The sequence below is a fragment of the Scatophagus argus genome, chromosome 16, assembly GCF_020382885.2.
Source record: "Scatophagus argus isolate fScaArg1 chromosome 16, fScaArg1.pri, whole genome shotgun sequence".
NCBI lineage: Eukaryota > Metazoa > Chordata > Actinopteri > Scatophagidae > Scatophagus > Scatophagus argus.
The window spans coordinates 22,737,476-22,762,269 of record NC_058508.1 but is presented as its reverse complement, the minus strand read 5'-3'; the positions used below and the strand labels follow the sequence as shown (position 1 = coordinate 22,762,269).

The 24,794-nt window shown below is 44.0% G+C and overlaps 1 protein-coding gene and 1 long non-coding RNA gene across 7 annotated transcripts; one reads left to right on the top strand and one right to left on the bottom strand.

Annotated features, from left to right (window-relative positions):
- Positions 1-250: 250 nt before the first annotated feature.
- LOC124072683 lies at positions 251-4,624 on the top strand. Of its 3 annotated transcripts, none has more exons than XR_006845571.1 (5): positions 251-272; positions 1,567-1,709; positions 1,871-2,095; positions 3,836-4,116; positions 4,286-4,624. It is a non-coding gene; the product is annotated as an uncharacterized LOC124072683 (long non-coding RNA). The 3 variants fall into 3 exon arrangements; XR_006845570.1 differs by having other exon boundaries at positions 252-272; positions 1,871-2,090; positions 4,331-4,624; XR_006845569.1 differs by having other exon boundaries at positions 252-272; positions 4,331-4,624.
- LOC124072681 (integrin alpha-3-like) lies at positions 3,631-23,304 on the bottom strand. Of its 4 annotated transcripts, XM_046414260.1 has the most exons (29): positions 22,986-23,287; positions 21,555-21,724; positions 18,256-18,383; positions 17,598-17,683; positions 16,975-17,111; positions 16,794-16,900; positions 16,622-16,714; positions 16,364-16,423; positions 16,130-16,283; positions 15,048-15,241; positions 14,870-14,958; positions 14,653-14,786; positions 12,833-12,910; positions 12,679-12,746; positions 11,477-11,613; positions 10,192-10,335; positions 9,947-10,044; positions 8,623-8,791; positions 8,117-8,197; positions 7,920-7,999; positions 7,695-7,772; positions 7,520-7,622; positions 7,274-7,450; positions 6,504-6,632; positions 5,826-5,936; positions 5,508-5,606; positions 5,267-5,392; positions 4,950-5,089; positions 3,912-4,050 (listed from the first exon to the last, which is right to left on the bottom strand). In XM_046414260.1, exons 2-28 carry the CDS (start codon positions 21,710-21,712, stop codon positions 4,982-4,984), a joined length of 3,126 nt encoding a protein of 1,041 aa, XP_046270216.1. In that variant the 5' UTR covers positions 21,713-21,724; positions 22,986-23,287; the 3' UTR covers positions 3,912-4,050; positions 4,950-4,981. The 4 variants fall into 4 exon arrangements, with proteins under 4 accessions (XP_046270215.1, XP_046270217.1, XP_046270216.1 ...); XM_046414259.1 differs by lacking the exon at positions 4,950-5,089 and having other exon boundaries at positions 3,631-4,050; positions 22,986-23,273; XM_046414261.1 differs by lacking the exons at positions 4,950-5,089; positions 18,256-18,383; positions 22,986-23,287 and having other exon boundaries at positions 3,631-4,050; positions 21,555-21,631.
- Between the last annotated feature and the right edge of the window lie 1,490 nt (positions 23,305-24,794).

Below are 24,794 nucleotides of genomic sequence, written 5' to 3'. Positions count from 1 at the left end.
ATTTCTGTTCGCTGTACTGGTACTTTTACAGCCCACAACTGCAAACATGAAATCCAAAGTCAGTGATAACAGAGACAGAGGTTAGACTGAATCCGAATAAACGCAGCAGAGTCTGTCTGTGGATGAAGAAAAGCACTTCCCTTCCATCTGTCCACTCAGCTTCGAGACAAGCCGCCAATCTGTTCACTTAAAGCCTCCAGCAGCAAGTCCTTCAGTCCAGGCTCCACCCAACCACCACGAAGCCCTGCACACCCACAGTACAAACAGTGACGGTTAGTAACTCAGAGCATCACAGCCTCCAGCAGCCTAACATCAGTGTTAGCTTCTCCAACAGGCTGAGAATTTATACAGAAATCTGTAGATTCTACATTCGAATGTACGTGATTCATGTAGAATCACCACACAAGGGCCAGAGGTCAGAGGTTGTGCTTCAGGTCCTGCACTCCACCTGTTCTTGGTTTATGTACTAACAATCTTCACGTTAAGGACAGATGGTGGCTTGGTTTAGTTCAGTACCAAAAAAAAGTCAACACTTGGTGTCTCACTCTTTCGGTCAATGTCTTTAAACACTGAACCACAACATGTTTCACAAACCTGAACATTCGCTAACAAACACGAAGCACACAACACTGATACATCAGGAACAAAGACAGCACTGCTATAATTGTCACTGCAAGACTATTGTGTGTCACATTGGCAAGTTTGATCATTTTTAGGCAACAAAGTGATTTAGATTCCTAGTCTGTGCTCAGTTTGTCCTTTAATGCCTGTCATGCTGGAGGCGTTCAGAAAACAGGCTTAATGAAAACTCAGTAAGTTAAGTCTGAAACTCTGGCTTAACGGTTTCAGGAAGAAGGTGACGTACTCTGTGAACATAACCTGGTGGGGAGCAGGTTTTCTTCAGCAAAGCCTGAGTTTCTGTCCGCTTCCAGCAGAACGGCGGCTTCATTTGCTCATTCATTCAGTCAGTCACGCACATTTTGGCAGTGAACAACAGAGTAGTTATTATTAAAATGTGAGGTCAGCTGTGTTTCCACCTCGTCCTGACTAACGGTCCGGATGTGCATTTGTGTGCAGTGATGAATGCATTTATTTGTGATTTGTGTGAGACTGATTAACTGTAATGTGAAGATGGTGGACTCGGTTAAGTTCTGAGTGCTGGTCATACAGGCTGCACTGAGTCCCACAGCTAACAGACTGTATAAAGTTATCACATCATAACACTATCCAGTGAAGTCCTGGTCTCACAGGGGCTCATGAAGTGTCGCTGTAGAAACAGAGCCAAGTTTGTTGCTGATGTTTGCTCCCATAGGTCAAACAGAGGCATAGAGCTTAAATTTAGGTATATTTTGTAATGCAGTTAAAATATTGTGCATTTAAATCAGTTAGAATACGTTAATTCATGTGGTTAAAAAGTTAAAGACGATGTATATTAAAATGTGTTCAAGAGTATGTGTTTTAAAGGGTACCTGTCTGTTGCTTGTAACCTTTCATTTTATTGTGAAGGTTCATTAATGTTGTATTGTGAAGGGTCTTAGCGGAAATAGCTGTGGTTTTGTTGTGCAGCTTGAGCAGTCACAGGTGAGACGCGGTGTGGTCCACGTTACGGATTTACCAAGGGGGAAAGACAGCCAAATGTGTGTGTAATCCGCACCAGGTGTTTTCAGCACGACAGTCTTTGGCGGCACTTTGGAGTCTACGTGTTTGTGGTGAGCAGCTTGTAATATTTCAGCCCGGAAGTTGCTGTGAAGTTGTTTGTTGTTTTTAGCTGTATGCCCAGCTCCGTTTAATTAGCATTAGCATTCATTAGCAATGCGAATGTGCTGTATTGCAAATGTTTAGCTAACTCAGCTGACGTTTATTGCTCTAGTTCATCTTTTCCGACCTGGAAGTTTCGAGAAGACAACCAGAGAGAGGACTGCGAGCTGCCAAAGCACTGCTAAAAGTACGACGTTACGGCTCCGACCTGCCGCCGCCATCACCTCGTTTCTCCACGGAGCTGTGGACTGTGCGAGCTGTCACATCTGTGGGTGAAGACCAAGAGGCGGATAAACACGCTGCACTGTTCCCGAGCGGACACAATCTCCAGAGTAAGGTGCTTTATCTTTATTTTTGTTCAGTTTGAGTGAAGTGGCCCAATAGGTCCCAAGCAACGATGCAAAGGGGTTTATTATTTTTTTTATTTGCTGGTTTGCTTGTGTGAGCGGTGCCCCATTTATTTTGAAGTAAGTGAAATGTAAGGTCAGTGATTCAGACTTGCACTGAGATTATTCTGTTTACGTAGAAAATAAGTTTGTTACAGGGAAAACTGGTGAGCAGAGAGTCATCTTAGTTTCTTTCATTATGATTATTATTTATCCTAATTTTCCGACAGTAAACACGTTCTTTGTTCGTACATTCTGACTTGTGTGAGTGTAAGTGGCCTCCTTTTTAAGGTTTCAAAGCATACATGAAAGCTTATTACCGGATCTGATTTTGAAAGTGGCAGTAACTTTGCCATCTGAACTCAAGACTGAAAAATAGCTGATTTAATGAACTCAGAGCCCTTCCCTGCAATTGTGGGAAGAAGAAAAAAAAAAAAAGGTAGGATACAATTTCATGACCAAATATATTCAATTTCAGCATCACATATTATCAACTTTTCCTGCTAATGTGTGATTTTAAATGAAATGCACCGATTGTGGCCACAGAGAGCTTAGAAGGAACCCAAAACTGAATGTAAAATCTGATTGAAGAATGCAAAGTTTGGGGTAGTGAAGGAAAAGCGCTGGTTTACGGTCCCAGCAGCAGCTTTCTGAATGAATCATTTTTAATCCATGCAGTAAAAAGAGTAAGCAGCAATCAAAGTGACCAGTCATCAAAGCAGTTTAGTGATGTTTTCACTCGTGGATGACTGCAGCTTCAGTGTTTTCTGCTCACTTTAAAATACTGAGAATCATTGAAAGAACTGAGGCTGTCGGGAGGAACAAACCGGCGTGTCGTCTGCACTGAGGGAAATGTGATCATCGTAGTGTTCGCTGAGAGAGCAGGTTTAAAGAAATAAGAACAGGACGCAGAACACCTTGTGGACCATCTTCAGTATCAAACTGCTTATTTACGCAGGTGACTGAAAGTGAAAGATGATTGGTTCTCACCTTAATAACCTGCAGAGCTTTCACAGCAGCATTTGCAGCTGTTGTCAAGAGCTGTCAGAAATATCACTATTATGCATAAGACATAAGAAAAAGCAACAAAGGGACACGTAAGAGTTTTTTAGAAAGCTGAACGTGTCTTGAGGAAACTGCAGCAGTCAGTCGGTATTTTTTGCAACATGTTTGTACTTATGTTCTTCCTCTGAAGGCAGCACTGAAACACAACGTCACCTTAAAGTTGTCAACACATCTGTTTGGTTTTTAAAGGAGCAAACAACTTTTTATTCATCGTTATCTCTTTAACTATAAATCCTGTTCAGTCAGGCTAATTTAGGTCCTCCAGGCAGCTGAAGATTTCAGTTCATTTTGAATGTTGTGCGTTGACCTTAAACCCGTGTTGACTGACATGTGAAGGCAGTTTGACGAACTGCTAACCACGGACTCCCGATGAAGTCTGTGTTGACTTCTGTCAGTAAGCATATGGGAGCAACTTCCTGTCTGATTTGTTCAAAAATCAACCATAACTTCTTTATTTATGATTTGACTCAGAGGTCAAGAGGAAGCTGGGAAGCACACATTAATAACAAACATTACAAATACAGATCAGTAATGAAGAAAATGGCCCGTATTCATTTAAACATTTAAATCACAGAGTCAGCTGTGTGTTGGTCCAGTTCAGGGTGTTTTGGTCTGGTCTGTTTCAGAATGTCTTTCCATGGATACGGCTAGTCTCTCAGCTTGTCTCAGTCCAAGAGGTGACCCAGTGTTTGGGTGAGTTCCTGCTTCTGGATGAAGAGACACAGTCTTGGATCAGGAAACCATCAGAGTCCATAAACACCTGCTGCTCATCTTTACTCACAATCCTCCCGTGGTGGAGCACCGCGGCCTGCCACTCCCTCTGACGCATGAAGAAACCACACTGCAGACAAAACACAGAAAGCCTGTGTGTCCAACACAGTCAACGGCAGGCACAGACGGTCTGAAGGTAAGATTGTATCCACACCTGATCTGTTGCCATTCTGCACCTTATCTGCCATTACCTATATCATGTATATAACAGGTTATTTTTTATAGTACTCAGCTATTTTTTATATTACTCTGTTATTTCATATTTTGTGTGATTGCTTAATACTTTTGTTTAAACTTTTCTTAAGATAAACAAGGAGTTGGTATTCACTGCACTCGCTGGCTGTGTTCAGGCTGTCTGTGAAGGTGTCTTCAGCACCTGACTGTGGATCTGACTGCTGTTACACCTGCCTCTCCCTGCATCTGAATGTGTCCAGCACTTTGGTTTGAACTCCTGCAGAGCTGAAGAAATCAGACTCACTTTGTGTTTACTGATGAGCTGACATGGTGGCTGACGCAACATCCATCACAACCACAGCAGAGTCTTTATGAGTGTTCGTGACTCATGCCAACGTGTCATTTGGTCAGTTATATCATGTTATGATTTCACTTGATGTGCTCACATTAAAGTGTAAGGCTGACATAAACTGTAGTGTTAATGTCGTCTTCTTCTGCTGACGCACAGAGGGGGTTTTCACAATAAAAGCTGGATTATTAAGAGAAAGTAATGCAGTAAACATCTCCTCAGAGAGTGAATATCAACACATCAGTCATTAATCACACACAGCCTGATATCAGCACATACACACACACACACACACATATATCAATAGACACCAATAAGGTTATTGATCAGTCAATTCAGGAGGAGTCAGAAAGGCTGGAAAGAAGGAAATAAAGATGTCTGTCAAAGTGAGTCAAAGACTGAGAACTGAGAGGAAAGTAAACAGTCAGTCAGCAGGTGGCTCTTACAGTGAGGCTCACTGGCAGCAGTCTGCCTGGCCTCAGAGCTCCTCATCCAGCCTGTCATGAGACGGCTGGATCCTCATGTGGGCTTTCTGGGTCTTGGCCTGGTACAGCTCTCTGGTGCTGGCTCTCCTGAAGAACCCACACTGAACAGCAGGGGGCGAGACAGTGCACTTTACCAACCAGGAGGTGATGAGGACATGACAAATTAATGGCTTCATGAAGATGAGAAAATAATGATGACACCTCTGTGGACCATAGCAGATCCTGAAACTACAACAGGGTTCAGTTCAGTTTTCTGTACACGTGACTGCTTAGTTTACCTTCCATAGCAGCAGGCAGATGAGAGCCAGCAGTAAAACTCCAGCCAGAACAGACAACACAATGATCCACAGGGGGGCGCTGGAGTCCACCTGCTGCCCCAGGTCTGGATAGACGTGGACTTCAATCTGCAGAGAACAAATACTGATTGAGGAGGCAGCACAGGAAAGCGCCTCAGACCCATGGCATCACCATCATCATGAACACTGCAGCCTCCGGGGGACGCCAGCAGCCATTTTGTACCTCTGTGCTGAGAGACTCCATGTTGATGGTCGGTATGTTAGTCTGAAGCTTCAGGGACGCTCGGCCTCGAACCAACACGCTCCTCGCATCGCTGTAGTGCTGAAACACACACCAGACAGTCTGATTTAAAGAAGCAGTGATGGAAGAAGAAGTCAAATGAACACATTGTGTTATGAAGGGACTGTGGCGTCTCTTTGTATCGCCTGATGAATTTCAGTCCAGTATTCACTCTCTTTTAATGCTGAAGAAGACAGGGAATGAGAAGACCAAAACCAGGAGCTCTGAATTTGAATTAAAATGTGATGAAGGTGTTTGTACCTCAATAAGCGTGGAGTTCCAGAGTCTGGCTCTGACAGTCAGAGTCGCCGAGTTGTTCATGTTGACCAGTGGACAGACAAACGTCACACAGTTCGCCCCATGCACACAGTCCTGTGCACACACACACACACACACGTTTGTTCTGTGAGGACCACAAGTTAAGAAATGTATTCTTCAGACACCTGAATCCCAATCTGTTTCAAATGCTAAAATCTTAACACGCAAAAAGCAGTTGAAGTAAAAACAACGAAATGTCCCCACTGACAATCCCATCAAAAGGCTCCTGCCTTTGCCTGTCCTATCATCCCTTCAACAAGCCTCCACACTTAACCTCGTTTGATTCACACAGAGCCACAGATGACCTCACAACCACCACAACCGACATTAAAAGAGCAAGTGACTTCAGTGACTTGGAGATCAACCCCTCAGAGGTCACATATCTGTGTGTCCCCTCCAGTCTGTCAGAACTGAAAGTGAGCCCTTCAGCTTGCCTTACTTAGCTCCACATGGTCCTCACAGAGACCAACCCCCAGCAGCACACACACATTAAATCTAACACATCAGTAAAAGTGAAGCCGTGTGCTGAGTCATTTTGATGGATATACTCAGATTAGTTTGCTTAGAGTGTCCCCTGTGGCTGCACGCAGTACTGCACTATAAAAATGAGGATGTTGGTACCAGACTGTAGGACTTCTTCTTCTGTCCCTGCAGGTGAATGACAGGTAGAGGTTTTTCTCTCTGCACCGCCTTATTGTCCTTCACATTCTCCTCCAGACTCCTCCTCTTCTTCTTCTCCTCCTTCGACAGCTGAGCAAACAGGAAGTGAAAGCCACTGACAGCCGAACAGGATCAAATTTATGAGCTCAAAAAAACTGTACAAATCACAGGAGTGTTCCTGTTGGGACAAAGTGAGACTCATCAGGACAGAAAAATCAGTCTGAAAACTGAAATCTTCCTTCTTATTTTGGTTTTTATGTTTTTTAAGAGCTCAAGGTAACTCAGTTTCATTTTATTTTCTCAGGATCATCCACTCAGTAAGTCCTTGGTACAAATAGTAAGAGCCAACAAGAGACATGTCAGAAAAAGGCTGTTAATCATGTTTACTGCTGATTGTGTAGTTTTTGATGATCTCAGTTTGGACCTGCTGGTAGATGTTAACCTTGTCACTAATTATCAAGAAGTGGCCACTTTTGAGAGAAGCCAGAGCACATGAATTGAATTAATCAGTTCTAAATAAGTTCCCTCTGATAAAGCCTCCTCCTCCCCATGTCTGGATGGAATAAAACTTTACTGAAATAAAACCAATAAAGCGGAGAAGACAAACATGAAACAGATGAGCTGAAGACGCTTCAGTAAGACTCTGATTGGACTGACCTTTATTCTGGAATGCCGGTCCATGACTTTTATTTTGAAAGAAAACAATGTGAGGCTGCTGTTGCCATAGTTACCATGAGGTTGAGGGGGTTGATGATGTCGCCGGGCGGAACACAGTTAGGCTCTGATGTGCCGTTCACTTGGATCTCTGTGAGGTACAACAGCCACTTCCCATTGGACACTTCCATTGGCCAATCAAACTCCACCTGCAGGTTTCCTAGGTGACCCAGTGGCTTCCCACTGATGTGCACCTATCAGAGTAGGCATTGGTTAACACCTGATCAGGTCACACTCTATGAACAGACTGACATCAAACACACCTGGAAGGTGAAGACCAGCAGACTGCCGACATCCTTCGTCCTCTTCATGGCCGACTCACCAACCACATGACCACTGAAGGAGGCGGGGCCTGGTGGATTGATCCTATAAAAGGTGAGATCATTGAGTCAGAGGTCAAAGGTCAACATTAAACCTCTTATACTGTGTGTTACTTACAGAGAGAGATATGCCTGCAGTGAATACTTCACCAACATGGAGACAGAGACAGGAAACAGATCCGACTGCTCACTAAGCCTGAAGACACACAGAAACATGACTCAGGAACTCTGTGTGTGTGTCTGTGTTTGTGTGTCTGTCTGTCTGTTTGTGTGTGTTTCTGTGTGTGTGTGTGTGTGTGTGTGTGTCTGTCTGTGGGTGTGTGTGAGTGTGTGTCTGTTGTACGTGGACAGCTGCAGCACAGACTGAATCTCTCTGGAGTTTAAACTGATGTCAGATGGCTGAAATATGATCAACACCTGAACCTAAAATATAGAAGAACACAGGATTAGTCTCAGTGGGAGTATAGCAGTACAGACAGTAACACAGACAATAGCAGTACTATTAGAAAGCAGTAACAGACGGTCAACAACATGCTGGACCTCCTGGTTGCTTCTGAATGGGTTCCCCAGATCACAGAGGAGAACACTGTCGTCAGCAGAACACTTCACCTGGTCATCACCCTAAAACACAAACACAAAGCTGACTGTAGCAGGAACTTGTCCACGTCAAGTACCAGACATTTAGAATATGTCTCAAGTCAATCTGTTCAAGTTCTTTTGCGTAAATCCAGGACAAATCTCAAGTCAAATCCCTGGTCCTGTAAGACACCTCCAAGTCAAATCACATCTCAAGTGAGGTCCCACATCTTTTAAGGCATCTTCAGGTCAACCCTGGGGTCTCTGAACACTGTAACACTTACTGGTGGACTGTTTCTAATACATCTTTTTAGGTTATCTTTCCATATTGTAAGATATGGTGTCTCAGTCTACACTTCTTTTCCACCTACACACTGATGCCCAATATTTTAATGCCTACTTCAGATTAAATATCCACTCGTATGCAGATGACACTCTGTTCTACATCATCAAAGACCTAGCTTCACTACCTTTGTTCGCACTCCAGAATATATGAACACTGGTGGGATGCTAATGTTCAGAATGGCATTGTGAGCGTCCTCTGCTGGTCGGCTTGTGGACGGCGTGTTGGTGACATTCACCTCCAGGAACAGTCGGTTCATGTTGCCAGTGTAGTACAACACCTGCCTGCCTTTGTGCCTGGAAACACAGAAACCAAATTACACAAAGCGGAACCTTTGTGATGTGATGTGAGAGAGCTGCTAATCAGCCTCACCAACATCTCTCTTGAATGCAGGGTCATGACCGGTCATAGGTGTTTTCAGTCTTGAACAGTTCAGTTCTTCACTGCAGACCCAAGTTCTCAAGGACAAGTCACAGTCTCAAGTCAAGTCCCGAGTTTTGTCTCACTTCCTTTAGGTGATGCGTGAGTCAAATCCCAAGTAAACTTCAAGTTCGCAGGCTCAAGGGAAGGTTCAATTTACGTAATCAAGTAATTAAGGTTAAGTGAGCAGCAAGTCTCAAATTAATGAGTCAAATCCATTAAAGTAGTCTAGTCCTTCAGAGCCAACACAAAGCAAGTATCGAGTCTTTCAGTGTAAGCATAAATTAAGTCCAGTAGTCAAGCCATTTACAGTAAGCCAAGTCTTAGTAGCATTAGAATAAGGCATGTGTTTTGGCTGCCAGGAGACCTGTAGGCAGTGTTGGTGGGTTGTCCAGTTTAAAGTGCAAAAAAACTCCTGGAGTCAATGATCCATAATAACACACATTTCATGCAAAGAAATCACAGAGCATCGCACACACACACACACACACTTTCTTTCTCTTTCTCTCTCTCTCTCTTTCCCTCTCTTTCACACGCACACACACAACCAGCTCCCTTGCACGCCATCACTCTGCACTTTATAAAAACGCACAGCCACCACCTCCACCGATGTATATACAGATGTATGTAAATGTATACTATGTATGCAGACTTTTTGCATCTCACTATTTATTGTTTTTATTCTCTTTTCTTGTGTATGTCTGCTGCACCAGATACCAAAACAAATTCCTCGTAGGTGGAACCTACCTGGCAATAAGTTTTTCTGTTTCTGATTCTGATGTAAAGTTAAACCAGGGTTTTCTGCACATGTAAATTCAGCTTTAGAACCACTGTAGTTTTTATTTATTCCTCTACGACTAACAGAAAAAGGAACAAAGTGCCCGTGTGAATAATACTGCTGTACTAGTCCTCTAATAAATTAAATGTATTTGGACAGTTTGAATACTCATCATTATCTAAGCAGCTGTGATGTGTTTTAGCACAAAGACAAAAAAGTAAAGCCACCGTGCGGCAGGGAGGAGTTTACTCACGTGGTGAAGGGTGTGTGGTGCTCATCTGTGAACTGGGCCATCATCTGCAAGTTACTATGACAACGGTTATCAGAACCGCAGGCCTTCTGGATGTGGATCTGTTAGACGAAGAAATTAAGGAACATTTTAACAGTGCTGAGTTCTCTTGACTTGACCTAAAGTTCTGACTGAGGTTCTGATCGGTTCTGTGACGTGATAATCTGTGATAATGTTAAGCTTTTTAAGTGGGTTCTGTGGATTCTAACCTGGGTTTTCATGGGTTGAGGTGTCTGACTCAGCACTGGGAGGCGTTTTAGGTCCTGAACAATATTTCTTTTCTTGGGTAGCTTCTCATACAGAGAGACGTTCAGGGAGAACACCAAAGGTTCCACTTTGTCTCGCACTGGACTCTGCAGAACACAAGCACACAAAGAGAATGAACTGAGCTCAACATTTTTTCATTTGAGGGACTGTTCTACTTTTCTCTGTGTCCATTTTACTTCATTGTTTGTCTTCTATAGTTTGACTCCAGTGTTTCCCTTAATGCACTAACTTTGACATTTTCGAGATAACTTTTTTCAGATCAGATCACTGAGAGCATCAGGACACACGATGATGACTTCAGCTGATGGGAGCGGTGATAAAGTGCTGGTGAAAGATTATCTTAGTTCACATCATTGTGAAGTAAACAGAATTTAAAGTTAATGGAGTGCAAACAGCAGCGTGAAGCTTAAACATCAGGCCTGATGAACATTCACTGAATCATCACACACTTGTTGTCCTGAACAAACAAGCCCAGAAGATGTGGGCAGAAACACAAATGTGCTGATGAGGACAACATGAAGACGTGACAGGACAAGCCCAGAACATCATGAACCTTCCCTCCACCTGCTCAGCTCCACTCTTGGATCAGTGAAAACCCAACACCCAGCACAACTATTTAAATGAACAGTTTGAGAAGCGCTCCTGTTCTTCAACATGTTATGTCCAAAAATGGCAAACTGTTTCTGTCAGATACAGTCAAGCAACTAATTGCAGCATTTTGAACAGAAAGTAAACAGTTTTTCCTCTGAGCACTGGTGCAGAAGCAGGAAGTGAACTCTGTTGGTGGCAGCCTGATTAAAGCTCAGAGGAATCTGTTGCTCTTATCTCAGCAGCACGACTTCCTTTAATCAAACCTTCAACTCTGGGCCCAAACTTTTGCATCAAATTTCCGATCTCAGATGGCTTTTCCCTCAGAAATCAAGCCCCACATTTACACAGATATGTTGCTGAGTATGTGTCTTATTGCTGACAGTAACAGCTGCAGCAGCACTACCATCTGAGTGAGTATTTTCATTTATTTTCTAGCCATTATGAAGGTTTTTGGTAGGTAACTTGGTATCTCCAGCTCAGATTAGTTAATGTCCTGATTTCCTCAGAGCATAAACCAGTTACATGTTAATACCTCCATTATGTTTCCTTCAGCTGCCCCCTCAGGACAGATGTGTCTGTCACACTGCAGCCTGCAGGAGGCGCTAACACAACTGTTAACATATGAGTGCATCTCACCAGCAGTTCGACTCTCAGGGTCTCACACTGTTGTTTTGGCATCGACAGGTAACCAGATCGCACGCTCTGCCCGTTTCCTTGGAAACGGAGTCGGGGCTTGAGACTGGTGACATCAGCAGTCACAGTGAAGTGGACAGCTGTGAGACAGACAGACAGCTCTGTGATTGGCTGTAAGACAAGCATCACCTGAAAACAGCACTCAGTGTAGATAAATTTATGTTTGAAATGCCAACAGCGTGCAATTTAAGGGCAGATTCCACGTGCAAACACGTGAAGGTGACTTTTAATGACTCATTTGTTTAGTGTGAATCGATCCCGGAGGAGCTCCACACAAAGGTTTGATCCATCATGAGAAAGTAGGAACACATCTGGACAGGCTCAACGTGTGATGACAGGACTCATTCATGTATTCACCAGGAGCTACTGTTCATCTGACGTTTGTCACAGAGATTATTAACACAGAAACTGTTTGATTAAATGATATTACAAGCTGCTATACAGTATACCATTACACAATTTATCCAAGAGAAGTTACCACAACATACTGTAGCTTCAGTATTATCTGCAGTTCGTCTGCGGGTTTGGTGTCATAGCAACAGTGTGACCTTGATTGGTCACATCAATGAGACGCATCCAGGACGGACACACACACACACACACACACACACACAGGAAGTCTTGTTTTCATGCCCTCTGGGGACATTACACAGACTTACATTCATTTCCTGGAGACTTATCCAAACCGTAACCGTTACTTGTCTAATCCTAACCACAAACCAAGTCTTCTCCTAAAGTTTACATTATGAGGACTTGCCATTTATTGCCACAAGGAAGGTGAGTCCCCACATGTAACTGTGTAAACAGGTTTTTGTCCCCACAGGGTAAGTAAAACACACACACACACAGGAATTACTCTGTCTGCGTGTGTGTGTGTCTCAGATGTAATAATATCAGTTTCTGTAATGTGATTTATCATCCAGAAAAACACACTCAGAACACAAGGACATGAGGACACACAAGGACACAGTATGATGGGGGGGCGGACTTTACAGACTAACAGTAGATTTTAACCGACAGTTTGTCCACAGCCAATCAGAAGAGAGGATTTCATACCTGCACACCTTTAATTTCTCTGCAGGGACAATAAAGATGTTGAGTGCTGAAAGATCTGGAAGCACAAAGACAGGAAGCTGTTTACTCACTGATGTTGTCTCTGCTGTGCGTCTCTCCGGTGGTGAACATGTAGGAGAAACACACCTCCACCTGAATACTGACACAAACACACACACACACAGGGGAATCAGCCTGTTAGCTGTTAGCTGTTAGCTGTTAGCAGGTCACAGGTTTGAATCTCACCAGAAGTCACAGCTGTTCGGGTCAACGACGTCCGGAGAAACTCTGAGCGTTTTATTCAGGTGAACGACTGGTCGCGTTCTGTGGAAATAATCGGTCACTCAGTCAACAAGTGATCAATACCATACCGTCAAGCAGCAGCACATCATGAACCGCACAGCTGACTGATGTATTTCACCAGTTATTCACACTTAGTGGTCGAGTTTAGACCGAGTTTAGTTTGTTTAGAGCAGGGCTGTCAAACTCAGTCGCACAGGGGGCCAAAACTCAAAGTGTTCATTTTGGTTCCCGGGCCGACACATTTTTAAACATACAGAACAAAAACAGACAGGAATATCATTCCAAAGTAAATCAAATAAATTAAGAAATATATATATAATAAAATCTCCTGTTGTATGTTTGTAATAAACAGAGAAGACTTTAAAACACGAAGTGTTCAGACATTCTTGCTTGAGTAAATGGCACATGATCTCACAGAGGACTTATGGCTGAATTAAAGTAGTTGGAATATAGTTTCATATGTTGCTACCGAACTACAATATTTATTATCACGATTATTATCATGAACATTATTTATTATCATGGAGAAAGAAACTCAGGCACAGTTTTATTAACTTTCTTTGTAAAGTGCGGGTCTGGTGTTTGTCACCACATGAGCAGGTAGCAGGTGAGGAGGTTTACCTGTGCCTGACGTATCAGTGACATGTTAAGGATAAACACAAATAAGCAGCCATCCATTTTGTCTTCAGAAAAACACCACCAACACCGGTGTGAAATGCCGTGAACACACCAACATGTCGGGTGATTGTGTTGACAGCATGTCTGGTCGTCTCACGGCTGCTCTCCAGGCCATTCGGCGTCCCCTCGTTAGCTCACGGATCCGACGTCCTTGGGTTTGCGTGCACGTAGGAAATGAGAAAAGAAACTGACCCGATCGTTTGTTTTACCGAAGCGATCGTGTGGACGATTGCGTCAGTTAACGACAGCACGTCGGCACCGTGTTTTAACTTGTTCAAACAAAACAACAGAACACAAGAGCAGCATCACGCAAGCTGCCGGCGTAAACACACTTTTCAGTTGCCCGAAAAGCCCACAATGCATTGCGGTTTCCCGATGAGCGTGTCGTGACCGCTTTCCGACAGGAGGGAGACGTTGTTGTTGTGCTGAAAGTAATCCTAAAAGAGCAAGCTAGGACAACAAGTCAACAGCCTCGGCTGTATACGGCAACAGAGCTCGACTCGATTGACGCGGGAATGTTCCCAGGTAGCCAATAGTAAGGCAAGGCGGCCGTTGCGCTGCATTATGGGATCTGTAGTTTGTGTGTTATCAGCGCTTCATATTGGCGGGCCCTTAGTAACAATAATAATAGATCTATATGAAATGAGCTCGCGGGATGGATATAATTATACGCCGGGCCGGATGTGGCCCGCAGGCTGCGAGTGTGACACATATGGTTTAGAGTGATTGATAGTGTCAAGACTTTCACACAGTGGACAAACACGAAGAGATAAAACTAAATATAAAAAGGACAACTTAAAACCATCCAAGCAGAAATTCCAAAAAGGACATAAAACTTGGTTTCAAGACTGACTGACTGACACTGAATCCTGAGCTTCTTTCTGAATTTCTGAAGTTTGTTGTCGCTGGTCCGCCAATCGGACGGAGGGACTCAGTGTGGATGTGAGGAATCACATAACACATTGAAACTGAACCAAAACAGTGCCAAAGACTCAGCCTTGTGGAACCCCATGACTCACATGACGTCCAGTAAAACAGTATCGTTCTTATTGACTTGATAGGTACAGGAAGTTACTGCGGGACACCTGAGTAGAGCGACGGTGTCGTCCAGAGAGCCGACCAGCAGATCTGGATATTTGTTCCCATCAACATCCCGTCCTCCAGACAGAGAGTACCCGAAAGTCCTGAAGCCAGGAGAGATGCTGCTTCCCCGGACCACCTGCACAAGTGGACGGGGCACATGGGAGGTCACAGGTGTGATCTCCACACTGTTATCATACTGAGGTGTGTTCACTGTAAGACCTGGGTCGGTTCTGCAGAGATCCCCTTGCTGCTGCCGCTCCAGATCATCACACTTCCTGTTTCATGGAAAGGAGCTCCCACTGCGAAGTCTGAAACACAAAGAAGCGCACATCAGATTCTTCATCAGTGTCAGGCATTAAATCAGTTATCTGTGTTCACTGACTATTTCCTGTCTCACCCTGGAAGCCATCTTGGTTCAGATCTCCGGCAGCAGTAACAGACATACCAAACGCCGACCCAACTGGTCCTCTCAGCACCACACTGGGCCGAGAATCAAACCAACCTCCTGCATTCATGAACACATAAACTGCCCCACCCGTCTCCTGCTGACGATGGAAGTAAAAAGGAGCGCCCACTAGCAGGTCATTCCACCTGCGAGAGAAAATTGAAAACTCTTTCTAAACAAGTGTGACAAAGTTTTAGACAGAGAAGTCGGACATAACAGCAGAAATAAACATTTTTTCATTATGGGACAGACAAAGGTTTTGGGCTGAATGTTTATAAAGCTCAGAAATTATGTGACTTGCTGCTAGCTGTCTGCTTGGTTTCACCGCTGCTGATTTGAGTCATTGAACTTCAAAACAAATAATCTGGCTTGTTTTGCAGTTAATTTGTACAGAAATCTGAGCTCCACCTCTTTGTCGATTTTTGGATTAGCCAGGAGTTTGGTGGAGTCAGGCGCCCAAACTGACCTTCACATACGGCTCTTCAGAAACCTGTGGGTGACGTCACAGAGACTACATGTATGTCGTATAGTCTGTGGCAAGCCTGGTCACACATCGGGCTGAGGAACGTCCTCTGATATCTGACAGTACATACGGGAGTTATATGTCCATAGAAGTGATGAACAAAGTGACAAAGTGGGATCAAATTGTTGTCTTTATGAAACTTTAGTGCCATGGAGGCGTTTCCTTCTCCTGTCATTCAAAAGGGTTCAAACAAGCTGCTCAAAACGTCTGGCCTGTCACTGTCACTTGTCCTGGTCACGATACAAGAAGAACTGAAATGTTTTTATTCACGGCTTCTGAGTATTAACTAGCTTATGAATGAACTAATTAACTGCTCTTTGCTGCATTGATTTTTTATCATCTTTTATCTTCTTACAAACTCAAATGGAGTTTGTCTACAGTGTGGGCAGCCGTGGCTAAGAGGTTGGAGAAGAAGGAAAAATTTGAGTGTGGTGGAGTGATAATAAAAAACAAACAAACAAACAAAAAAACTTGACTCCCAGTGCATGCTGGGAGAAAAGCAGTCTGTTACCCGTCGTTGTTGAGGTCGGCGGTTGCCACGGCGTTACCAAAGTACGAGCCTGTCTGTTCGCCGCGCAGAGTCTGCCGAATCATCAGTTTGTCCCCCTGCTTCACGGCCAGCAGCACAGAGCCACGAGCGTCTTCTTTACTGTCCTTAGGAGCTCCTGCTCATCAATACACCAACTAGTAAGTCAGCCGATCAGATAATGAGACGATCAATCAGCTGTTCAATACTTTACATCACCTGTTACTACGGTTTCATCATCCTGGGAGAGAAGATGAAGAGCCTGAGTGACAGAGTATCCTGCGCACACACACACACACACACACACACACACACACACACACACACACAGTTTATGTTGAAGATGTGATGTGAGCTATGACTTCAGTCCTGTCTTTTCAGTCCTATCATTTTATTCTGAAAGGACATCAGAGTTATAATGTCCTCAGGAAGTGATGTCACATGTGTTTCAGGGACAGATTTAAAGGGACAATTCACCTATATAAACGTTTCTGCGCTGCAGGTTGGGGAAGGAGCTCCTCTGGGTGTCAAAGTCAACATCTGGATTCATCCACGAGATGTGGACGTTACCTGCAAGAAACACACTCAGGATGAATCCTTCATGACCCTCTCTCCGATCTGAAACCACAGGTGATGAACAGACTCTCACCTTGCCACTCATAGCTTCCAGGTGAACCGACGATGATTTCAGTCTGAGTGATGGAGGCCGAAATCCCCATGTTACACATGACCTCACTGGTGACATCACCCAGGTGACTACACACACACACAGAAACACATGTTTACTGACCAGAAATGACTTGAGACCTGTGTCATGTGACGCAACCCACCTGCAGGGCTGGTCCAGGTTCTGCCAGTGCAGGTCCGTTTTGTCAAACTGCAGGTCATTTCCACGGAGATAACAGCGGCCAACCATGTGTCTGAGGTTGAGCGCCCCGTATAGTTTAATGAACCGATGACCACATGCCTGCAGAGAGCAGACACGGTTAGTTAGTCACGGACTCGAGCAGGATGTGGCTTCCTGGATGAGAGGCGCAACGTCTTCAAAGTCATATAACCAGGTCCAGTAGTGTTTGAATCAGTCTCTCTGAGATAGCTGTGAGCTGGATAAATGAGAATATCCACACAATAAGACATCAATCATTGTGAGTGCATGCGTGCAGCTGTGAGGGGAAGATGCAGTCCACCACAGAACCTGACGTCTTCATTCAGACGTCACAGCCGTGGGATATGTCACATTAAATGTGCTGTAACCACGGAAACCACAGGTGTCGCCAAATCAGCCGGGACTGAAACCACAGCCGCCATCTCCCTCTGCATCTACACAGTGAAGGTTCAGCTGTTCCCACAGGTAACTCTGAGGGAATTTTTTGGTGAACTGACTCTTCAAGATGCTTATAAAAATATTTAAAAACAGTGATAGCTTCATCAGCCAATGAGAACACAGACTCACCAGGACCCTCCCCCCAGGCTGGTCCTGACTGGCTACTGAAACACCCAACCACATGTCCTCAATCCAGTCCTCAGACAGGTTCAGGTCTGAAACAGAGCAGCACAGGTGAGTGATACACTGCAGGCTTTTTGATGTTAAAATGGACTCATTTGATTTGGCACTGCCATGGTGATGACTGATTAGAGCCCACTCAGAACAGAGATTTTATCGTGTGTGTGTGTGTGTGTGTGTGTGTGTGTGTGTGTGTGTGTGTTGTGTCTGGGAGGCAGATAAAGCAGAAACAGACAGCTCCTGTCACATCTCACTGAGGGATGGACTACCCATAATGCACCAGGAGAGAGATAATAAGACAGATAACCTGAGACTGACAGGAGCTGAGCTCCTCTCTGCTGGCTGCTTCCATCTCCAGCAGAGCATCACATTCTGTCAGATCATCCGGCTGTCCTGGGAGAACCAGGACCTCCAAACAGGCTCCTGAGCTCATACAAACAGCCTGTTTTCAGCTTCGTCCCAGAGGCTTTTTTAAAGAGCTGATTTCATCCATCAGTTTATCACAGACATTCAGCATCAACACATCTGGACACGAACTGAAGCTGCAGTGAAAATATGCACCTGTCTCACACACTTCCTGCTTCAGTCAAACAAAAGTGAGTCCCACCTGAGTCAATGAGCTTCATCCTGCTGCAGTCTGATTGGTCAGCAGTAATTGGACAGCTGTACACTCCTCCTGTTCGATTCGCTGGAACATTAGGCTCCGCCCTCTCCCTGGGTGCTCCGATCAACAGCCTGTCAGGATGAGACAACATAAACTAAAACCTCTCCAGAAGCCCAACTACACATCCCTGAATTCCTTCAAGGACCCTCAGAAGGCCATAAAGGACAAGAGAAGCATTCCAAAGCATCATGGAAGCTCCTTGCCTGTACAACATCCACTACACGTCTGTCCGTCCTGGGTGAGGGATCCCTCCTCTGTTGCTCACCCTGACCTTTTCCCATTTTTTCCTTGTTAAAGGTTTCTTCTGAGAGTTTCTCCTCAGTTGATGTGAGGGTCGAAGGGCAGAGGATGTTGCTGTGTTGTTATGTAAAGCCCTTTGAGACGGGCTGCTTGTAAAAATGGGCTGTACAAATAAAGTTGTCTTGTCTGAAATGTCCTGACGGACCCCAGGACCTTCTAGGTTTGTTAATAATGATAAGTTCCTCTGTTGTCTTTACATTTCTGGAATGAATGAAGAGACGTCTGAGTCTGAAGGACGTTGGGGACAGACACACACAGGAAACAGACAATGACAACCAGAGAACCTGTTTCTTGTGAACTCTGCTGTGATAGACACTCACACACACGCTGGTGAGAAATGTCAGGGCTTCACTTTACACTACAGCAACTGATCCCAGTCTCGGCTAACAGCAGTTCATCCTCAGTCTGACTGGGAGTCGCCAGTGGCTGAAGGGTTGATGGACACACATCCAGAAGGAGGAGGAGACCAGATTGTACAAACTGATTGGCCAGTTCAGGTTTCTGAGTGCAAACTGACCAATCAGTTCCCTGCACACAAATAATTATCAACTGAACTGGACCAACTGGTTGGGAAACACTGAAGCAGCGTGAACAGCTGTGAACACATCAGAGTGTGTGTGTGTAATTCTTTCTAAAGGAGTTTCATTTCCTGAACACACACACACAGATCAGTTCACCAGCTGAGCACACAGCAGCTGATCCAGGTCTGTGTGGCCTCAGATCTGATCTCAGCTCAGGTGTGTTACCACAGTGATGGCTCACAGGTCTCAGAGCTGTGACCTGACAGCAGGCTGATGTTCTGACTAATATAAAGAAACAGGAAGTCATTTTGATCAAACCTGTCCGCTAGTTTGAACTCTTCTCAATGACCTTAAAACCCCCGAAGGACACTCCTCAAAGCTGACAGTCCTTCTGACAGTCCTTTTAAACTCCCTCAAGAACCACTGAAACCTTCGATGAATTAGATATTGATCAGATACAGATGGTTAACCAATCACAGAGTCATCTGATGGGATGAGCCAATCAGAAGACACATTGATCTCCTGACCCCTGAACTCATCAAGGAAACGAGATGACTGTGTGTGTGTCTGTGTGTGTGGTCCGCCAGCAGCCAATCAAATTAGAGAACATAAAGAGATGGTTGTCATGGTGACTGTGGAGGCAGACAGCAGGCTGACCTCTAAGTAACCTCTACGTTCTGGTTTCCAGGCTGTGAGACACTCCCTGTGGGGGGAGGGAGGTGAGGAGGGGGAGTCAAGGATAAAGAGTGAGGGGGACACCAAGCACTCCTCCTCCTCTAGTCCTCTTCCTCTTCTCCTCCTCCTCCTCCTCAGTTGCTGTTGAAACTCTCTGAGCTCTGAAGTCTGTCCCACCAGGAGATGAAACGAGAACACTCGATACAAACCCTCCACTGACTCCTGGAACCTTCCACAGATGCCGGCAACTCATTCAGTGACCTGCAGAAACTCTCCAAGGACCCCAAGAACCTCCCAGAGGATTCCTGGAAGGAGTCCAACAACTATCTCAACGTCCCATAAAACTTGCTCTGTCACTCATGGAGTTTTCACATGGACAGCAAGGAGTTACTCAAGGACCCTGAGAGGTCAAGCCAGGACTCTGAGAGGTCAGTCCAGGACCCAGACTCATAGAACCTTTTTAAGAATTCCTCAAACGTCCTTCAGAACACTGTAGCACTTCATCAAGGATTTCTGGAACTGCTTTAAGAAGCCCTCAAACTACCTCCTGGATTGCAAGGACCCCTTCCATCCTTCTCAATAACCCTGGAATTTCCTTAGTGGCTCCTTGAACCAAAACCTGCTGCAGTACTGCTGTTTTCTCAAGAGAATCCAAACACATTACTAATTCTGCATGGCATTCACCTGACCCTGAAAGAGTGTGTGTGTGTGTAATTACGTAATAATGGTCTATGAGTTCTGTCATAAGCTGCTCAGTTGTCATGACGACAGTTCAGGTGTGGTGATCACACCTCACCTTTTAACTTTTGTTTTGATTAGGAAAGTATGTAAACGTGAACTCAAAAATTAAAAAAAAAAAAAAAAGATGTGTCTATGCTTTTCCTGATAAATTAATAAATCATTTAATAAATAAATGAATCCTTTATTGATTTGCAGAGGGGAAATTTGAGTATTGCAGGATCTCAGGACAGAAAAAGGAAAACAAGGAAAACAAACAGGTAGAAACTATAATGTATCTCATACTAAAAATAAAATATACAATTAAAACAAAATATTCACACATACAAGTAAGCTATACTGTGCTAAATACTACAAGCAAAATATACGCACAATGTATATGCACGAGAGTATGATAAGATAAGATAAATTTCAATTTAAACTAAACTACTTTTAACAAACTAAATGTTGTTTTAGTTTGTTGAAGTCACAGAGCTTTCAGTTTTCTGCTGCAGTGGCGCTGGATTTAAACATCAGGAAAACTTTTTGTCTTCAAGTTGCAGACGCAGTGGAGCAAAGGCGTGACAGGAAATGATGTCAGGATTTCAGCTGTCTGTAGCAACCAGATGGTCACATGCCACAGTTCTGATCAGAGACAATGCTGACCCAAGAGAAGAAACCATCAGTGCAAACCTGTGGATGACCTCGCAGAACAGCTAATCATAATCAACAAACTTTTCCGTCAAACTCCAGAGTCCAGCCTTACTGGACAATCTGATGATTCAGATAAACTGAAGAATTCAGCATCCCTGCTTCAGTATTCACTTCAGCTCATACGTGTGGTCACCTGACATCTGCAAGCCAATAAGCGAGCTGCTCTGTTCATGTGTTATCACTGTGGTTTAGTTTGTGTTCAATGCAGGAAGAAGTGAGTTCACACTGTTTGTCACATTTTCATAGTACAACAACCACCTGAGACTCAACCTGAGAATAATACCCAGTCAAACAGATGGATAGGTGTGTACTCACAGGTAACTGTTTGTCTTCAGGTCTTGGTGCAGAGCGACAGACAGGCCAAACAGACTTCCATCTCCGCCAATCTTCAACACTGGAAAAGACGTGTCCAGGTTCGACGCCGTGCACACACTGATCCACACAGTCAGCAACACACACACACCTGTCGCCATGTAGATGCACACCTGGGAGGGTGACAACATATAGTTAAAATAAAACAAGCTGTGCATGTGATGAACAAAGTCTGATGATGAAAAATTTGTTGTGCAGGACTGGTCACTGGTTGTTTGTTGAAGGCATGTGACCTGCTGAGCACTCAGACCTGACGCCTGTACTATGAAGGGTTACAACATTGTTTCACTTCTTACTGAGATAAATCATCATGGTAACTTTTGGTGCACACTCGACCTGCTCCAGGGCAGGTTTGTCCCAGATGACAGAAGAGAACATATAAAAGCACCTACGGACCAATCAGCTCTCTGGAAAATGACAGTCGTTCAAAGGCGATCGTGGATCTCAGTGAGAGGCCCTCCTGTCTTCACTTCATTTAGTTTTCCTGTCAAAGTCATTTCATTTTGCACCGATACCCCAACAGAGACTGACTGGAGGAATAAAGCCTTGGACCTTTTGCATTTATAAGACATGAAAGTACAACTTTGAATCGTGTTTTTATATTCATTTATTATAAAGTAATCATATTTGACTGATATTATAGTTTGCTAGTTAGTTGTGTGTTACACTTAACGAATCCTCAGAAAGAAAAGATATCCTGGCTTTGATGAACTGGCTTCACAGTGCAGGTCTGTTGGCCTAAATGAAGGACTGTCTGACCGACTGATCACAGTGTGTTCACAGCTGTGAACACAAGTCTGAGCTGAGAGGGTCATCTTTTCATTCATATGACAATCACACACTGATATCCTTCTTTATGCAGATGACACCACACTGTTATGTTTAACTTAAACTCTTATTTGTTTACCCAACAAACACCCCTATAATAAAAAATCAACTAATACTTACACTAATGCAGAAGAAAAACTAAACACAGTGAACACAGAAGAGTCAACAAAACTCACAAACATTTATAAAATTAAAAATGAAAAAGACAAAACTACTATAACTGTGCTCTCAATAAATGCTGTCAAGTCACAACATTAAGTCTGAGTTTACACTGAGTTTATTTCACTCTGGACTTCTATACAATTTTGAGATACCTGTAGTGCTTTATTTCTTCCTTTTACAACTAAACACTCACTGGACATTATTTTGAAGATTCAGACTAAAATTAAATTAAACAGTATATAAAGTAGTTCAAGCTGAAGGAGCTCTAGGTGAACAGCAGCTCCAACACTGACACACAACTAAATATGAAACATGTCTGAGTTCTGGTATGAGAAAGATGGAAAGATTGAGTTGAAAGAAAAAAGAACAACAACAAATTCAAACCTTCAGTCATGCAGAAGCAACTGGGAGTTCCTCAGCAGGATGTTGGTTCGATTCCTTTTGAGCTCCGTCTAGTCTGCACAACCAGACCAACTGACTGATGTGCACACGCTCAGACTGACCGACTGATCTGCACACGCTCAGCTGCCTCTTTCTCTTTATGGTTCTCTTTGTCTCTCCACCTTCCTGCTTTTCTCTCTCTCATTCTCATTCTTCAGTCATGCTCGCTTGCCCTCAAATGAAATCATGTCTCTCTCTCTCTCCCCCTGTGTTAACCCGCCCCCACACACACAGTCATAAATGGATTCAGGATGTTTGGGTGTGCGAGGGCACCTTGATTGTCTCTCTTTGCACAGACTGTTCTGTGTGTGTGTGTGTGTGTGTGTGTGTGTGTGAGAGAGAGAGTGAGTGAGTGAGTGAGAGAGAGAGAGAGAGAGAGAGAGAGAGAGAGAGAGAGAGAGAGAGAGAGAGAGAGAGAGAGAGAGAGAGAAAGTGAATGTTTGACTAATATTATGAGGCCTGAACTTTCATGGCTTTCACACACACTTGTTCTGGGCTTATTTCACCTTCCTGCATTTGTTATAACTTCCTCTTTTTATCCCTTTCCTGACATGCACACACACACACACACACACGTTATCTGATGCTGCTTTTGTCACATCTATAATAGCCAGTTATAGGCAACAACAGCTGGTCAGTGTACCCTGACATATAAAAATGGCCAACATGTCTCCACTTCCTCCCACTGTACGAGAGTGAAGCCAAAATCTCCCTGATGTGACACCGCCTTGTTCTGGTGACACAATTTGGAGCCAGAGTCTCCCCAGTTCCTGCCCAGGCACCCGTCTGAGCCAATCAGGAGCAGCACTCAGCTGTCATTCACGAATTTTCAGCCCTTTTTATAGCATCAAATAACTAACTAAACCCTAACTTATCAGAAAGATGAACACCAGAACAAACTTCATGGCGGTAATAACTAGCTAAAATGACAGAAACCCTCTTTGTGAAAAGTTTATTTGATGTATACTTTGAGTTTTTAGTGAGTTTAGCTTATATCACATGGAGGGTGAGGAGTTTATGGGCTGTACTGAGAAGAATATTCCAACCAGTGTGCAAATAAACACCAAATAACTGGCATCATAATAAGTACTGAAGCCACTTCACTGTCACTGTTAAAGACAGACAATGCTTTAAAACTTCACCACACTACTGATTCAGTTGTTACCTTTGGTCTTTGTTTATTAACTTCTTTAACAGAAACACACTCTCAGTGTTGGTACAGGAAGTGTGGATTAAGACAGCAAACCACAGGATCATCACTGACCACAACAACTTCAGACTGCCAGACCAGCCGGACCAAACGCCACCGCAGGAAGAAAGCTAAGCTAACCACAAAAGACAACATAGCAAAATGTCAGCAAAGCTAAAACAAGGCTTATCCTGTCTGTTGTTCACTGCCATCCTGACTGTAAACCTGGTGGAGCTCTGCACTCTTCTAGTCTTTATTTAATGTTTTGTGAACTGATAAATAAATGACTTGAATCCTTGATTCTCAGTCACCCAGTGACCCCCCAACAACTGCTGTCAGTAACTGGACAGACACATACATTTTAGGTCTGAATGCTAAGCACTGACACCTTAGCAACTTGTGTCGCTGTGACACCAAACCTTAACTAGCCGATAAGTCGGTTAACCACTAAACCCGGTAGTCAGAGCTGCAGGCTGCAGACTGTGTGCAGATTGCTGTATTCCTCAGTGTTTACTGGCACATGATAATAAACACAAGTGAGACTCTCCCCACACACTGACTGC

What these genes read in the sequence shown, in the direction of transcription:
- LOC124072681 (XM_046414259.1), bottom strand. Translation starts at nt 21,712, where the DNA reads ATGGCGACAGGTGTGTGTGTGTTGCTGACTGTGTGGATCAGTGTGTGC. An exon ending in CTCAACCCATGAAAACCCAG is followed by an intron (nt 10,045 to 10,191) that starts GTTAGAATCCAC and finishes TTCGTCTAACAG; the next exon opens with ATCCACATCCAGAAGGCCTG. An exon ending in CTGCAGGCATATCTCTCTCT is followed by an intron (nt 7,623 to 7,694) that starts GTAAGTAACACA and finishes CACCTTTTATAG; the next exon opens with GATCAATCCACCAGGCCCCG.